This window comes from Phyllostomus hastatus, unplaced genomic scaffold, assembly GCF_019186645.2.
Source record: "Phyllostomus hastatus isolate PE091 unplaced genomic scaffold, TTU_PhHast_1.1 phas_scaffold_501, whole genome shotgun sequence".
Taxonomy (NCBI): Eukaryota; Metazoa; Chordata; class Mammalia; order Chiroptera; family Phyllostomidae; genus Phyllostomus; species Phyllostomus hastatus.
In genome coordinates this window covers 15,932,093-15,950,750 of record NW_025334033.1, presented here as the reverse complement: position 1 = coordinate 15,950,750, position 18,658 = coordinate 15,932,093, and the positions used below count along the sequence as shown (strand labels likewise).

General features: G+C 40.3%; 2 protein-coding genes across 2 annotated transcripts in view; one reads left to right on the top strand and one right to left on the bottom strand.

The window, feature by feature from the left end:
• Positions 1–2,441, top strand: part of FAM227B (family with sequence similarity 227 member B) — a 189,486-nt gene extending 187,045 nt beyond the window's left edge. Inside the window, exon 15 of the mRNA XM_045822330.1 lies at positions 2,338–2,441. Coding sequence (XP_045678286.1) covers positions 2,338–2,412 — 75 coding nt within the window. The 3' untranslated portion in view covers positions 2,413–2,441. The remainder of the gene's footprint in view (positions 1–2,337) is intronic.
• A 21-nt stretch (positions 2,442–2,462) lies between these two features.
• Positions 2,463–18,658, bottom strand: part of GALK2 (galactokinase 2) — a 120,228-nt gene continuing 104,032 nt past the window's right edge. Inside the window, exons 9-10 of the mRNA XM_045822329.1 lie at positions 12,016–12,217; positions 2,463–3,034 (exon numbers count right to left, since the gene is read on the bottom strand). Coding sequence (XP_045678285.1) covers positions 2,827–3,034; positions 12,016–12,217 — 410 coding nt within the window. The 3' untranslated portion in view covers positions 2,463–2,826. The remainder of the gene's footprint in view (positions 3,035–12,015; positions 12,218–18,658) is intronic.

The following is an 18,658-nucleotide window of genomic DNA, read 5'->3' as shown; positions in this document are numbered from 1 at the left end:
ATACAACTCAAAACCTGCAAATGCAATCAGACTTCTAAATTAACAGAAAATTAGTGGTGTTCAAACTCATATTTATATTTTCCATTGACAATTCCACAAAAATATATTGGATTCCAACCACTGTGTCAGATGAATGATCCCTGCCCTCAATTAACAGAATTATAAGTCAGAAATGATAAGGTTCTGAACAGGGCTCGAGAGTGAGAAAGAAAGAAGAGGAGAGAGACTGCTCCATCTTTCCAGTGCTCCGTGTTCTCTCCACTTCAGCTTATGGGCAGTCCTGTTCAAGCTGAGGGCCTTCTTCTCTTCCAACAGGCAAGAATATGTAGAAATTAGTGTATGAGGGGGACCCCCCCAAAACAGAATTACCTTCTGAAGGGCAAGCCTCTTGTAGTACAGACTTTCCCTGCTAGGTGAGTGTTCTAGCAACCCATCTGTATCAGTGTACCGGCTGGCGTTGTTGTGAGAGGCTGCATTCAGCTTCAATGAATTTTTTTTTGTAGAATCCTGCAACATGTTTGCCCATTTCATGATGGGTGATTTACAAGCGCACCTGCCCATACTGCACTGAGTGTTCAGCAGTTTTTGACCAAAAACAGCCTGATGCCTATGCCCCATCCTCCCTATTCACCCTATCCTGCCCTGAGTGACTTCTTTTGTTGTTTTCCTGGATGAAAAATGTCTTCAAAGGGAAACATTTTGCTGATGTGGAAGAGGTGAAACAAAAAATGGCAGAAGTACTAAAAGACATCAAAATTGACAAGCTCAAAAACTGTTTTGAGCAGTGGAAGAAACATTTCAATAGGTGTATTGCATCAAATTAGCAGTACTTTGAACATGACAGAAGTTTAAACATGTAAGAACAAATACAAAATTTTTTATAAATAAATTCGTTTGTGGGAGGTCCCCCCTCATGCAATAAATCTGAAGCTTAGACAATCTGATGTCAGGAGTAGGAGAGAGCCTTTTATTTTCAGTGTGCTAGGCTTCCACTTAAAAATCTAGAGCAATCCTCATTGGCTATTGAGTAATGTCAAAACTAGGCATCAAATAATATAATCAAACTGCTATATGAGCCACAAAGGTATGATAGGAGTAAAACATCTGGGTTCTTAATAGTAAACAAATAGGATGATTCTTGACTTCCACAGATATTAATTAATTATTTCTCCCATTTTTGTTGGTATCTCTTAACTACTACTGCTGGAGATATTAACTGTAATCCAGGTATCCTTAAAGAATTGCATAACAACCACAGAGGGAACCACAGATCCATCTTTTGTGGAAAATGGAAGGTATAAATAATAAAGGGTTATCATTTTAAATCAATTCAGATTTTGGATTACTGAGTTTTAAAAACTCAAAATTCTTTCAAGAAATTTGATTTAAGCTTCCTCAAGTGTTTACCTTTCTGCTAAGAAGGAAACACACCAAAGTTCACTTTGGAGTAGAATAGCGGATTTCCCAGTACTCTCTAATGACTGTTGCCCTTTGAGAACCATTACAACCAACTCTACATCAGCCTCTATGAAACTGAGGTACCAGATGATGACATCCAACCTCTGAGTTGCACATTAGTGAGCAAAAACAATCACAAAATAAAAGAAGACTGTCACAATATTCTGGATAATTCATGCCATAAGACCATGGTTGTCTCAATTATCCTTTTACAGTTATCTGATAATTGTCTCAATTATCCAAGATGCTTTCTGGTCTAAATCTCCATAGAATTGAGATGGCCCTCCTGTCTTCTATCCATGAGAGAAAGTCATTCATTTACCATTACCACATGGCCAAGCATTTCTTCCCACTTTTAGTAAACACATACACATAGCCACCAACACCCCTAACCAATCCCAGAATCAGCTCTAAGCCTCTTCCTGCTCTCGCCCACACCCCTGCACACCGGCCCTACACTGGTCCACATACGCGAATAAGCCTTGCTAGACACAGTGAAGGGATGCAAGGTGGTGTTGACCAGAATAGTGAGCACTCCCTTGGATTAGGGAGGCATTTGAGAAAACGTAGGATAGAGTGGGGAAAAGTGAACTCCATGAACAAATCAAACAATCTCAATTATCATCCAGATAATTCTCTATTTCAGTGTGAAGAGAGATAAAGTTTCTCTGTTAAGTAATAGAACTCAAGGCCCAAAGAATTGAAAATGATTGTTCATATATCACATGGTTAAAAAAATTAAATGATTGGGATTCTCTTTCTAAATCCACTTTTGAAAAAAATTAAGCAATTCTCATCCAGGTAATTGGGAGAATCTCACATTCAAGTATAAGATGTCTGGGACAATTTGTGAATCCCTAAAGTGTATTATTTTAATAGCGTTATGAAGTTCAAGTTGAGAGAGACTTTCTGGCATCACCATCATCAGCATCAACAACAGAAGACCACCTATGAGGAAGAACACTAAAGAGAAATCAGAAATAAACTATTTAAAGAATATTGTATACAATTCCATTGTATCAGTTTAATTGTAACAGTGTGTTTAATTCAAGTCCAATCCATGAGGTCAGGATTTTCTTTTACAGTTCATCTTTAAAAAAATCTTGAAGTGAATAAATCCCAATAAGTCATCCTTAAGGGATCTGTCCAACCATAATTTTGGCTCTTATTGATAGAAAACATATTTTAAGATGGAAAAATAATCATTATGAAACATAGAGAGCTTTCAACCATTTCTTTGGAAACACATCTTGATAATAGCAACCGTTCATCATAATACAAAACAGAAAGGATTAATTTACTGCGGCATAAGAAGTCCTGCCAGTTCCTAAATGCCCTAAATAGTTTCTCGAAGATTTTTTACATTGTTTAGGCCTCAAGGAAAACCAAAGCCCCGCCTCCAGGTTTGGTAGCAAACAACTCCTGATTCCCCGGCGCTAGGCTTCGGTCGCTCCTCTGGTAATAAGCTTCGTGCACGTTTGCTAGGAAGCTGGGCAGCTTGTCAGTAGGCACCAGTGAGACTGTGCAGCCTCCCCATCCTGCTCCAGTGAGTCGTGACCCTTGAGCCCCAAATGTCCTAAAACAATGAGAAAAGAAAAATTAGACCCTGTGGATAAAAATGAGAGTGATTTGGCCGATGCTTGTAGGACAAACAGTCCACCAATGTCCTAATGAGAGAATATGTGTGAGTGTTTTGTTTTATGGGGTTTTCTCCAGTGTTGGAGAGCATGTTAGTAAATTAGAAAATTTATAGTTTTATAAAAGGTGATTTAAAATGTAATAGTTTCTTCAACCACCCCCAGTTTTGGCTCTAAATAGTAAGTAGTTGCCCTAGAGCTTTCAAGTGGTGATTTTATGGAATCTTCCCTACTTTGTCTGGAGCTGGTCTGACACTGGGACTCAGAATTTACCCTCAGATGAAATGCATGATTGGAACGGAAACTACTGTATGGAACAGCACAAAGCAAGAGGTCATGGACGTCAGACAGTTTCAAACCTAAGATTTATACCAGTGAAAGGCCCTACACAAAGTTCAAGGATCACTCATCTTTACAGGATGCAATATATCTGATAATAAAAGTTAACATGTACTTCCAATTCTTCCTGATAAAATTTACTCCAAATGCACAGCAGATTAAAAACTCCATATGTAATTTAGCATAATTTTGACCCTTTTTTTTTTTCATCTAAATGAGCTAATTTACTTCCTGGAAAATATCAGTAGAATATTACCCCTATCTAGAACATCAGAATTATTACATACCAGTAATTCATTTCCCCTTAATGATTTTGTCAATTGATTTTTTCATCATCTGTTTTTTTATTAAAATATTATTTTCAAATGAAAATAGATGTCTTAAGGAAGAAAACAAAAGTGCAAGCAAATCAATAAAAATAACTCATCTCCTCCCGTCCCTCAACCACTCACTCAGCTTATGGCCCAATAGCTGAAGTGAGCCCAGACTCCTGAAAAGTTTCTCTGCCCCTGGGATTCTCAGATTATTCTGAGTTCTTAGGCTGGCAAAGGGCCAGTTTGCAATCTGGTGATTAAGAATTTAAAAAAAAAAAAAACAACTTGTCAGTCACATCAAACTCTCTCCCTGTGGAGAATGCTGAGAAGAGCGGAGGTGCCAGTGAAGCATCTCTGGAAGACCGCAGCAGCATCTGGAGAAGAACACTGTGCCCTCTCTTCCTTGGTTTTCTAAGACTCCCACTATGCCATTTTGCTGGACCCAAGTCAACCAGGTCTTTTATGGTCTTCAGTGGACTTCTAGGCATATTGTCTTACATTTTCTCATTTGAACAGTTTTTGAAAGCTATGGTTTCAAAACCGAACCTAAAGCAAACTGAGTGTTGTTTGCTCTAACTTGCTGCAAACCCCAAGAAACTGTGCCAAGAGGGACTGTCTTCCTGCTATCCCACCAGTTTCCAGAGAGCAGAAGTTAGAAGACTTCTACGTGAAGGCACTCACTTCTGAGTCTCCCGAGCTGCTCTGTCAGCACCCTGCCTGCTGTAGATGAAAATGGACTAAATTGCTTCAACCGCATGATCTAAAACCATCAAGGCTCAAATTTCACAAACAGAGAACGATAAGTGCTGTTATAAATAGCCTCCGCCCTGAGACTAAGGCACTTGTGATCACAAATCAGGGTCTGTCCCCGCAGCTGGTCAGCATTCTGCCCAGCTAGCCACACTCACTGGTCCTGCCTGAAGTGTTCCCCACCGGGGCTAAATATGCCCTTTGGCATATGCCACAGAAATTCTGAGATCCAAAAGTTAGGAGACCAATATAAACTTTAAGTTAAGAAAAGAAAGCAAGTAAGCCAAGGGTGTTCAGTAAACTTTTCACGTTTGCATTTTTTCCCCTGGGAGAACAGTAAGAAATTAAAAATACAGGTCCTGAGAGGCGATCATCAGAGAGGCAATACAAGAGTTATGAAAGCCAAAACCCTAAACTCTTCTAAATGGCACTTACATGGTTGTGGTGACTTGATAGAGAATAGTGTGGAAGAGCTGGTAAAAACAGCCTCTGCCTTGAAAAGCGTGATCTACAAAACAAAGGCTAGGGCAGATGACAGGTAGAGATTCTACATAATGTTCCCTTTGACCCTTTCATCACTGAAAAGTACATTCTTGTAACTTTACAGGCACCTGATAGAGCCTATAAAGCTTCCCACTTTTAAACGAACAGACCTGACCATAAAACATTGATTAAGTGAGGTACTACGCACAGGGCAATGGTGGGATGGGAGAGGGAGACCCAATAAGACCCGACCTTGCTGCACACTGCAAAGATGGAAAGCAAGGAAATTTGCCTTGCATGTATTTCAATTCAATTTCACTTCAATAAAAGTAAATATTTTTATATTATACACATAGCTATTAAGTTATTTCAGGTAATCTTAACTCTAGGGACAGCTTATATCTATTTCTCTAATCTCAACCCGGCATAATTCCAGGCATTTGATAGGCTCTAAAAAATGGCTGCTGGATTGTGATATTTGTTTTAAAATATCAAAATACATACCCAGGCTTTTTAAGAAAACCTCAATTATGTGAAATGAAGTATCAGAATAAAGTGAAAAGGTGATACTTGCCCAATTATAAAATATCTTTGAAAAGAACAAAATGTAAATTTTAAAGTAGAATTTACTGAATAAAATAAAACAATTTTGAAACCAAGTCACTTACTGTATTTTGCCATGTATAATGTACACCCACATTTGGCTCAAACTTTCAGGGAAAAAAAACTTTCATTTTAATTTTTTAATTCAATTTTTTATTTATATTTAGAAATAAAACTAATTATCATGTTCCCAGGTATTATTTTCCATACAGATATCATTATGGTTTCTAGAGTTACACTTTTACCACATAAGCATATATTAAAAATTAAAAATATTAATAGATACAGAATTGGTACTACCATGTATAATGTGTATCCTTATTCTACCTTCAAAAATTTGGGGAAAAAAGGAAGTTCTGGACAAGATGGTGGTGTAGGTAGATAGACTTTGCCTCCTTGCACAACCAAAAGAAGGACAACAACAAATTTAAAAACAAAAAACAACCAGCACTGCCAGAAAATCGAACTGTATGTAAGTTGGACAACCAACAAGTTAAAGAAACATTCATCCAGACCGTTAAGGGGGAGGAGACAGGTAGCCAGGCAGAGAGGATACACAGCAAGGCTGCCACTAACAGACAGGGCACTCCCACATTCTCGTGCGGAAAAACTGGGAGGAACAACTGGGGCATGGGACAGACCACACAACCCACGGTTCCAGCACAGGGAAATAAAACCTTAAAACTTCTGGTTGAAAAAACTGTAGGGGTTGTGGCAGCAGGAGAAATCCAGTCCCACAGGAGAGTCCATTGGAGTGGCCCCTAGGATCCTAGAAGATATACAAACCCACCCACACAGGAATCAGCACCAGAAGGGCCCAATTCACTTGTGGGTAACAGGGGAAGTGACTGAAAGTAGGGCAAAAGCCAAGCAAGTAGCATTGTGCCCTCTCTGACCCCTCCCCCACATACAGCACCACAACACAGCAAAGTGGGTTGCCCCACCCTGGTGAATACCTAAGGCTCTGCCCCTTACAATATAACAGGTATGCCAAGATAAGGAAATATGACCCAAATGAAAGAACAGATCAAAACAATAGAAAAAGAACTAAGCAATGAGGATATAGCCAACCTATTAGATGCAGAGTCCAAAACACTGGTCATCAGTATGCTCACAGAAATGGTTGAGTGCAGCAGCAAAATAAATGAAGAAGTGAAGACTGTACAAAGTGAAATAAAGAAAAATAAACAGGGAACTAACAGTGAAGGGAATGAAACCAGGACTGAAACCAACAATTTGGAACAGAAGGAAGAAATAAACAACCAGAATAGAATGAAGAAATAAGAATTCAAAAAAATGAGGAGAGGCTTAGGAACCTCTGGGACAACTTTAAACATTCCAACATCCAAATTATAGGGGTGCCAAAATGAGAAGAATAAGTGCAAGAAATTGAAAACTCATTTGCAAAAATAATGAAGGAAAACTTCCCCAATCTGGTGAAGGAAATAGACATACAAGTCCAGGAAATTCATAGGATCCCAAAGAAATGGAACCCAAAGAGGCACACACCAAGGCACATCATAATTGCATTACCCAAGAGTAAAGATAAGGAGAGAATCTTAAAAGCAATAAGAGAAAAGGAGAGAGTTACCTACAAAGGAGTTCCCATTAGACTATCAGCTGATTTCCCAAAAGAAAACTTACAGGCAAGAAGGGGCCAGAAAGAAGTATTCCATGTCATGAAAGGCAAGGACCTACATCCAAGATTACCCTATCCAGAAAGCTATCATTTAAAATGGAAGGACAGATAAAGTGTTTCCCAGATAAGGTCAAGTTAAAGGAGTTCATCATCATCAAGCCCTTATTATATGAAATGTTAAAGGAACTATCTAAGAAAAAGAAGATAAAAAATATGAACAGTAAAACGAAAATAAACTCACAACTATCAACTACTGAATTTAAAAAACAAAAACAAAAACAAACTAAGCAAACAACTAGAACAGGAACAGAATCACAGAAATAGAGATCACATGGAGGGTTATTGGCAGGGATTTGGGGAGAACTGGAGAAAAGGTACAGAATAAAAAGCATAAGTGATAGGTACAAAATAGGTGGAGGTTAAGACTAGCATAGGAAAAGGAGAAGCCAAAAATCTTGTAGATATGACCCATGGACATGAACTCAGGGAGGAATGCTGGATGAAGGGTGGGTTCAGGGTAGAGGAGGATAAAGGGGAGAAAAAAATGGGACAACTGTAATAGTATAATCAATAAAATATACTTAAAACAAGAAACAAAAAAGAAAAAACCTTTGGCAAAAACAGTACATGTTATACACGGCAAAATACTGTATCTGTGAAACAGCATATACATAGCAATATAATATAATATAAATATAAGCAGTCAGTAAGATATTATTTTTAGATTTTATTTATTTATTTTTAGAGAGAAGGGAAGGGAGGGAGAAAGAGAGGGAGAGAAACATCAGTGTGTGGTTGCCTCTTGCGCACCCCCTACAGAGGACCTGGCCTGCAACCCAGGCATGTGCCCTGACTGGGATTTGAACCAGTGACCCTTTGGTTTACAGGCCAGCACTCAATCCACTGAGCCACACCAGCCATAGCCAATGAGATATTCTTTACCTGGACAGAGTTCTAGTTTCTGCTCTGAAGCCTGAAATATTCTGACTAGAATCTCAGAAAATAGACCTTCCAGAACAATTTCTAATTATTTTTACAGCCAGGTTAGAAACACTTTCAGACTGCCTTAGATTCAAGGAACTACAGAGTTCCAATACTGTTCAAATGAAAAAGTATAAGAAAATATGACTACAAGTCTGTTTTAGAAACCTAAGCCACTAAAGAGCATTGAAGACCAGTTGGTGTGGTTCTAGCATGTCCTACATGGGTCTGTCCAGAAAAAGTCAAGCCATTGTTAATATAACAAGAACGGTTTGCATGACATCAATGTAACCTGGCAGCCAAGGAGAGTGGACTGGAATGTACATGTGTGAACAATGATGACTTCACTGTACTGGTCAGTGGGGGTGGTGGACACCTTTGAGTGAGTATGTGTACTATGTGGCCATCACATTCAAAATGACTGAGTAGAACAATGAGACTGTGTCAAATTTTGTGTTAAGCTTGAACATTCCTCAGCAGAAACTATTCAGATGATTCAGAAGGCCACAGCTATGGGCAACTGGTGATTGGCAGCTTCATCATGACAACATACCTGCTCATTCATCATGTCTCATACAGAGTTTTTTGGCAAAACATCGAAAGACCCAGGTGACTCAGTCCCCCTACAGCCCAGATTTGGCACTCTGCAACGTCTGGCTTTTTCCAAAACTAAAATCACCTTTGAAAGGGAAGAGGTTTCAGACTGTTGAAGAGATTCAGGAAAGTACAATGGGGCAGCTGATGGAGACTGGGAGAACTGTGTGAGGTCCCAAGGTGTCTACTTTGAGTTGTCATTGTCCTATGTACAATGTGTCTTGTATCTTGCAAATGTCTCCATTTTTAATATTACATGGCTGGACACCTTCTGGACAGACCATATGTATGTATATATTTGGCAGGTGGAGGGACAGTAAGTGGAAGACACAGCCCAAATAGAAGTGAGCTCCAAGGACAGCTGGAATGGCTCTTCCCGTTCCTTAGCAGCGTGTGCAGACTACCACCTACAATAATGGGGATCGAGCGTGGTGATGTGGGTGTGCACTGTGTTCCTCCCCATTCAGATCTGGTCAGGAGAATGAGCATGAGAGGTGGAGCAGCACGGCCATGGGATAAGGCTGTGGAAAGAGTTCTGAGGAAGACAGGAAATTTACTTTGGTAACTAACCTTTGTTGGTCTATTAACAGCTTGGGCAATCATGCATCACTGAGTCCTCTCTCATTTCAACAAGTGTCAAAGCTGAACTACAAGCCTTAACTACTTTTTCTTAAGTACAACCAGGGAAATCAATAACAAATGAGCTGTCTCACATGCAATTGACTTGGTTTCAAAACTCTTTTGTGTTCTTCAGTAAATCTTACTTTAAAATTTAGCCATTTCTTAAAAGGTACATCTTCATTAAAAAGAGTTATAACTGGGCAAGCTTCATCTTTTTCCTTTATTACCGTACTTTGTTTCACATAATTGAGGTTTCTCCAACATTAATTTAATTAAAAAATAAATGAACAGCCTCACTGCAGGAGTGCAGTTTCCTTTTCCCTCCCCACCGTTTCTTTGGATCCTCCGCTGATTTTCTCTGGGAGAGCAGTGGAAACCTCCGCAGAAAAACAGCACGTCCTGCCGGTCTCTACCTTTTCTTCTGCTCTCCCCTGAGTCAAAAGATAGCTTCTGTAAGTTCCTATAGGTTAACTACCTAGAGACACCTTTCCTGACATGCAGCCTGGCCATATCACTTTAAGATTTTAGCTTGTAGTAGTGCCCTGAGTATTGTAGGCATAGGAATCTGTTCACTTTATCAATTAGTTGTCTTTTCATGCAAATAGTTTCCAAGCAGGCCTTCAGGAAAACTAAAGGAATTTTAAAGTGCCACAGTGGACCAGGGAGGGAAACGTCAAGATTACCTTTGGCAATGCTCCCGAACCCACTTCAGCTCCCCTCTTCTGCTGACTGACTGTGTTAACTTGTTCAGAACATTTAACCTCTTCGTGCCTCCTCCATCTCCTGCTCTCACATCTGATGGACCTCAAAGATAATTCTGACCCAGAAACATGAAGTCTGACTTCCAAAAATGTGGCTTTTACAGAAACAAGAAAATTTTCTCAGGCCAAAAACCCAGCAGTCATCTTGACTGCTCTCCCGCACCCACACGGCGAGTGCCCTGAGTCTTCCTTCGGGGCCTTCTGTGCAGGACCAGTGAGCACTTCGTTCCCATCCCTCCCACTCGAAGCCGGTGGCCCCCCGGGCCCAGGCCCCTGTGGTGCAGCTCCTACCACCCTCTTACTTCATCACCTACCACCCTCTCCTGCCCGTACTGCCCTCCAGCCACACTGGCCTTCTTGCTGTTCCTCACATGTGACAGCCACATACCCCCTTCAGGACCTATCTCCATGCTGTGCTATTGCTTCACTTCCTGCAGGTCTCTGTTCAAATACCATCTCGTCAGAGAGGCCTCCTTCAGCCACTATGTATAAAGATTTCCCACTCAATCCTGGTACTCTGTATCCCTTCTTTTTCTATTTTTTTTTATAACACTTATCACTAACACTTCACTTCTTATTAATTGTCATTTCCCTCTTTCCCTATGAAAGTCGTAGCTGGTGCACCACCCCAGGAAGAAAAAGGTCATTAGCAAATTGCAGGAAGCTAGTGAATGTCCTTCCACTGCTTTTCAGGTGGGACTCAAACTCCCTTGCTACCTTCCAGGCAAAGACACTCCTTCCTGATTTTGCATAAATCATTTCACTTCCTCTTATGTCTGGAACTGAACAATATTTGTTTCCCTCCATTTACCAGGCCCTTGATATTTTCTAAAAAGAACACTTACAATGAAACAATTCTGGAAGGCTTTTTGGCAATTAGTGAGCAAACACTGACGACAACAGAGCCATTGTACCAATGCTGTATTCAAGTCTCTTGACAAATTGGGTTCTACACGCCATTTGTGATGATTGGAGCTACTTGGTTTAAACCGCTCAGGCTGGAAGTGTGGCAATGAGTAAGGCAAGCCATAGGCGCCAAGTGGTAAATTATATTTTCATTACTAATTACAGACAATTCTTCTCATATTCATGGATGTATAATCTTCTCACAGTGGAAATAACATCTAGCCATTTGAGAGTTTGCCCAATTTCCCTTCCAATTCTCCCAAAGTCACTGAGGTCCCTCCTGGGTACAGGGACCACACTGCTCTCATATGCCCACTCACTAGCAGTCACAAGGGAATCATTCTCAGGCTTTGGGAAAGTTCCCCTCTCTACATTTCTGTCCCAGCAAACCTTTTATAAACTGGGCTTTCTTCAGCCCTTATTTCCCCAAGTTGCCGAACAAACTGGGAAGGCAAGAAATGCTGGCTCTCTGAATTCATTCCTCCAGCCACCTCCCCTACCGCCACTACACTCCTTCAAGTTTGAGGCTCCCTTTCCGTCTTCTCCTTTCTTGTGAATAAAACAACTAAACTTACAACACCAAACAGGAGATGCTGGCAGAGCCGCAGCGTGGTGGACAGCGTTGGTTACAACGTCAGGAGAAAGTGAAAACAGGGTCTGTGTCTGAGAAACACTCCCCAGACTGCCTAATCATCCAAAAATGGAAAAATCTCATGATGTTGTGAAGAACTGACTCCACACCTGGAGCCTCACACAGACATTTAGGAAGGAACAAGTTCAGCTCTATATCACAGACAACACCTCCTGTAGGGAGTGGGCAAGGATCTTCTCTCCTAGAAGGCTATAAAAATGTCACATTTTTTTCATTAATTTGAATAATTTCATCAGCAGCATCCCCCAGCCCCACCATGCTGCTATCTCGGCCTCACCGACAGATGTCTACGAGCTGGTCCAGCTCCGGGCAGCTGCACTCATACAGGTCCCGGCAGCTCACATGGCTCTGGTTCATGAGCTCCCCCAGCAGCTCCACTGTGTTGTCGGGTGCTTCTTCACAGATCTTCTTAAACTGCAGCACTCGCGATGCCTCGCTGAACACATGCTTTGCCCGCTGGTACAGTTTGAAGAGGAGCACTTAGGAAGAACAGGGATGGGGAACAAGATTAGAAATAGTGACTGGACAGTCTAGTGCAAAGAAAAATAGTTAATAAGGACTTCCAACTCTGTCTTCATTATTAATACCTAAGACTTTCAGTGGGTCTCTCTTTTACTGAAAGAATTTTTTATGGTCTAAATTTGTCTCTGTTTAAGTCCAGCTCTAACACTGTATGATTCTATGAGGAACTTCCTCCAAGCTTTCCCCCACAGTGTTATGTCTTGTAACGAGGGTGCTAACTGTGACTGTTACCTTCTGTTTGCAACTCCAGTTCTACTCCCTGCCCATCCCATCCCGATATCTGCCCCAGGGGGTTGACCTGAATGAAGTACATCAGCGGGTTCCCTCGCCATCTAGACTGGACAAAGGAAGCAGATCAGCAAGAGCCACCTAAAGAAAGCTCTGCGCCCCCTCTGAGGGGCGGCCTTTCAAGGCAGCCTTTTTACTCGACTCTCTCCTCCAGCCTCTGACTCCAGGTTCCTCTCCCCTAGACTATTCCTGCTTTCTCAGAGGCACTTTTACATCCACTTACAAACCAAAAGACTCTATTAAAAGTCCCAGGCCACATTTTTCCCCTCCACAGCACTATCTTCTTAACTCTTGGCGATGGATAAAAAGGCAGCAAAGGCTAGAGGAAGTAAATAGCCATTCTTAGGATCTGTGTAAAAGTTCAGTAATTGTAAGTGTGGGGTTAACTTTCCTATAAATTAATAAAGAATTAAGTTTTCTTTCAAAGTTTCTCAATTGAGTCACATTAGATATATTAAACTTACAATTGACAGTTTGTATCAATGAAATAACACAAATTTGTGTGAATTTTCTAATTCTCGTTCAAAGAGGATATAAATTCTGTCACCAGATCTAATTGTTTTTTTACAGTGTGTTTTCTAGTCATCCTTCCCTTCTATTCCCACTGTCATTACCCAAATTTACACTTTTTAAATAAGATTGTATTTATTTATTTATTTTTAGAGGGAGGGGAAGGGACAGAGAAAGAGAGGGAAACATCAGTTGCTTGCCTCTCGCACGCCCCCTACTGGGGACCTGACCACAGCCCAGGCATGTGCCCTGACTGGGAATTGAACTGCTGACCCTTTGGTTCGCAGGTCAACATTCAATCCACTGAGCCACACCAGCCAGGGCCAAATTTACACCTTTATTCACTTTCCCACTTAAACTATTTTGCAGTGATTTCCCAATTGATATTCCTGTCAATTTCTTCTCCTTGCAACCTCCCTTGAGGTCAACACTGTCAGATTGAGCTCCTAACACACATCCTTACTTGTGTCCCTGCCACAAACCTTTACTGCTTCCCCAGCTGTACCTTAATTCAAATTCCTGCACTCATGCTCAGTCCCAACAGGAAGTCTTCCCTTCCACCAAACTCACCTACACATAGTTACCCAAATACTCCTTGCTTCTGGGTACACTCATTAGTCCACAGAAAAAATAGTTTCCGGTCCTTTCTCTCCCTGTCAAAATTTTACCTCTTTCTGAAGGTTCACTTTAAATTTTATTTGTCCCATGAAGCAATGATGGACCCAAATGGTAACAATCAGTTGCAGGCCATGGTACTCATTTGGGTGCTTATCATATACTCCCCGCAGTAATTGTTTCTCCTATTTCTGCCAAGTTCATCAAGTGCTGAAGACAGAAACTTGGGCTTCTGGGACCATGCATTCCACCACTACAACCTTTCGCCCCACAGCACCTTCCACAGTAGGGCTCCAATGGGTGTCTACTGTTGATGAGGATATGATTAGGACTTGATTTTTAACCACAGTTTAAAATTAAGACAGTTCCATATAGTCATCGTTTCTTTAAAAATGAGTGTCAGTAATCAACATCTTACTAGTGCTACGAAAAGGGGACAGCAAGATGCCCTTTGGTATTGAATCTGCAACTGCTGACACCACATATGGAGGAAAAAATAACAAAAAAAAAGGGAACTTATGCCCTGGCTGGTGTGGCTCAGTGGACTGAGCACCGGCCTGCAAACCAAAGTCACTGGTTCCATTCCCAGTCAGGGCACATACCTGGGTTTCAGGCCAGGTCCCCAGTGCGGGGGCACATGAGAGGCAACCACACATGGATATTTCGTTCCCTCCTTTCTCCTCTGTCTAAAAATAAATAAATAAAAATCTAAAAAAAAGTTGCTTAAAAAAAGGAAGAAAACTTACAAGTTAAATGCAGTTGAGAATAAAAACACAACAACATGTTCTGTCCTCAGTAGACAGGTCATGTGAATCAGCCCACACGGCAGTGTGGGTTTATCTCTATCAATAAGTTCAATGGAAATGGGAATATTTAAGATCTGGGTATCAAAATATCCCAAGGTAAAAAAGTCTTACCAATACCCAATACTGGCCTATATCATTATCTCATGAAAAAGCACAGGTATACTTAGCAATAATTCCTCAAAATCTCCAAACGGAGAAAGAAAAAGAGGAGACATTGATTGGCATGTAGGTGCCTAAGACAGCACCAATAATTTTATATATGTTAATATAACCCAAGTTGTAAGATATACTTTTTAAAAGGAAGAAAAATAATTTTGGTGATTATAAGATTTGTTCTTTTCAAATAAAATTAAAACAGACTCACAGACACAGAGAGAGTGGACTGGTGGTTGCCAGAGGGGAGGGGCTGGGGGCCTGGGTGAAAGAGGTGGATGGACTGAGAAGTACATATTGGTAGTTACAAAATAGCCCCAGGGATGTAAAGTACAGCAGAGGGAAAATAGTCAATAGCATTGTGATAACCATGTATGGTGCCAGCTGGCTCCTGGAAATACCATGGGGAATCGCTTTGTAAAGTACTGTATTTTTCGGACTATAAGATGCACCACCACCCCAAATTTGGGAGGAATAATGGTTTTTAATGCTGCTGTTGAGTTCTGTTTACATTTACATTGGTGAAATATTATGTTATTTATGTTATTTTACCACGTTTTTTGCTTCAATTTTTTTTTCCTATTTTCCTACTCTAAAACCTAGGTGCGTCTTATGATCTGAAAAAATATGGTATGTGATTGTCTAACCAATATGCTGTGCACCTGAAACCAATACAAAGTAATATTAAAAGTTTAAACAAAGATTGTTCTTTTAATTGAGGTTTAAAATACTGGCTGTGTTCACTGCAGCAGTGTTTACAATGGCCATCACGTGGAAGCAGCCTGAGTGTTCATCACCAGATGAACGGATACAGAAGAAACTGGTGGGTGTGCGCCAGAACATTACTCAGCCATAAAAAAGAATGAAATCTTGCCATTTGCAACAAAATGGATAGACCTAGAGGGTATAATGCTAAGTGAAATAAGTCATAGAAAGACAAGTACTGTATCATTTCACTGATATGTGGAATCTAAAAACCTAAACAAACAAACTAACAAACAAACTCATAGACACAGAAAAACTGATAGTTGCCAGGGGGTTGGGCGGGGGGTGGAGGGATGCATAAAAAGATGACGGGCATTAAGAGGTATACACTCATAAATAAGTCATGGGGGCATAAAGTACACTGTAGGGAATACAGTCAATAATATCACAGTAACTCTGTATGGTGACAGATAAATACTGGACTTTTCATGGTGATCACTTTGTAAAATAAGTAAATGTCAAATCTCACAAAGTCCTACACCTGAAACTAATATAATATTGTGAGTCAACTGTAATTAAAAAGAGCTCGACATTCCAGAATGAAGAAAACACTAGCTTTGGATTCCACATGTTTCACTTTCACTTTTGAACTATTTCACCTCCCCTAACTGCAGGCCAAGCCACACAGCGGAGCGTGGGGGTGGGGGTGGGGGTGGGGGTGGGGGTAAGCGAAGATTAATGATTCGGTTTTATTGTAATGTCCCATTAATGAACAAATGGTCTTGTTTCCAGGCCCAATGCCACATTACAACCTCAGCACAAAAGGTACAATAAAGCAACATCCTCTATGACCCTAAAAGGGTGCTATTTAGCTGACGAGTCACTGTATCATGGTCTGACTTGCAAAGATTTTATTTAAAACTTTGAATTATAAAAATTTTCAAATATACAGGATGGTAGGGAAAACATTACAGTAAACCCCAAGAGACTATGACCTAAACTGAACAATTATTTTGCCATGTTTGCTTCAATTGATATTTTGCTGAAGTGTTTTAAAATAAATTATAGATATGACATTTCTTCCCTATATAGATGAGTGTGCATGTCTATAAAATAAGGATATTTTCTTATGTAGCCTTCTATCATTATCACATCTAACAAAACTACAAATCATTCCTTAATATCGTCTTGTAATCAGTCCATATTTAAATTTCCCAGTTGCCATTTAAATGTCAGTTGATTTACACCGCGATCCAAGCAAAGTCTACACATTATATTCCCTCATGTCTAGTAAGTCTCTTTTAATCAAGAGTTTTGATTCCCTAGATTTTTCATGGTCATATACTTATACTTTAAAAACATTTTAGGGCCATATCCTATAATAAAAATCAACATAGCCCATTAGGGAGAGTATGCTTTGCTTTGGTTTTCCTTTAGGATTACATAGCCCTTTAGGATTAAATATTTTCCCTTAGGATTAAATATTCTAAAGTAGAAAATGTCCAGATTTTTTTTACATTAAACCTTAGGAGTCTTGATATGTGACAAGAAACATTCAGAATGCACCAAGCAGATTATCAGAGCCTCACAAATCTGGCACCTTCTGTGGCTGTTGTCGATTGCAGCGGGTTTCACAGCAAGATTTGTGAACCAGAAGGTCTAACGAGGACCCTTGCTGGGCGTTCTAAAGGTGCGTGAGAGATCGCCATGGCTCACGCCCCTGAACGGTAGTAGCTCAGACAGCAAGGGGAAGGGCAGGAAGGGCATCTGTTTTCAATTGTGATATAAAAATCTTGCTAAGGGCTACAACAGATTCGGAGACCACCCTTTGGGAGGAAAGTAGTGCTGTGTTGGCTGCACATAACAAATGTTTTCTGGATCCAGGGTCTGGCTTGTGATGTGCTGGCAACTCATCAGGTCTCTGTCATGCAGATACCAAAAACCCAAGAAAATCTGAAACTGTCCCTAACAGCCTTCTTCCATGGCGCATTAACTTTAAAACATATGCTCCATCTATATATAAACACTTACAATCCTTGAGATCAATTATTATATTAAAAAATGAAGGAAGTTGTTTTTTACTATCTTCATTCATATGTGATTTCTTCCAAGGCAAATTCAATGTAAGAATACACTGTAAGAACACCAGGTGCCATTTTCCTAAAATACTACCAATGCCCCATCCTATCCATGGGACATCTGAGGCTTCAAAGCAGGACATATCACATAGACTTGAGAGCATTGAGTCTCCAATGTGAATCTTAGGTAACTACTGATTCTAACCCTGAAATCATGATACAGATTCTGAGATCTAAATGATCATGGCCATATACATTTAAACTGTAAAAGCTGTTGAATAAATTCACTTGTGTAATAATGATGCTATTTGCTAGCCCTGAACTTTCCCCCCTGTGACTTCCTTGCTGTGCCTCCATACAGCCCTCGGGCTCCTTCGGTGGGCCCATGACAGCCGCTGGTTTGCAGTCCTGGAATGATCCCCCCGCCACCCCTCTCCTGATATGGCTGGCCCCTGCTTGTCATTCAAATCTGAGATGTCACAGCTTCAAGGAGACCTTCCCTCAACTCCAGTCTCAAATAACTCCCTCACTTACACAGTCTTCTCATCCTATTTTATTCTCCCTACACGTATCACTGTCCAGTTTTCTCTTGGGTTCATTTGGCCATAGGCTAGTCATTGTCTCTCACCACTGGAAGGTAAGCTTTGGAAGATCAAGGACCTTGTCTAATTTCTTCACTGTTATATCTTTAGCACACAGGCGGGACTCAATAAATATTTACTGAATGAATGATTCAGTTCCTTGACTTTATAGCAAAACTGTGCCAAATCTTGTCTAAATAAACAGCTCTGAGACAAATGCAATAGGGCACATGAAGAAGACTTACTATTTTGGCAAGTTATGCTTGCTAGCACCTTCACCAAAAAAAAAAAAATGGGAATAGTTTGCTAAAAGAAGTTTTGAAGACAGTAAACTCCAGTGTCTAAAATGTACCTAATACCCATTATCACAGATGACAGAATTGTTTATACTGTATTTTGCTTCACAGATGTAGGAGAAAAGAGATTTCTAAAACAAACAAAATGTGTTTTGAATAAAAGGGGAGGAACAAAAAATAGATAATCATAACCAGTTAAAATATTTTTTTCTTTATAGACAATCTTTGTAATAAAAAGTGCCTCCTCACTAGCTTATGATCAGAACCCCTCTCTAGTCAATGCATCTAAACTAGGACACAAACAGTTGATTATTTCATTGTGTCTTTGGTGGGAAAGAATGAGAAAGAGTCTGTGGCTGGCACCAT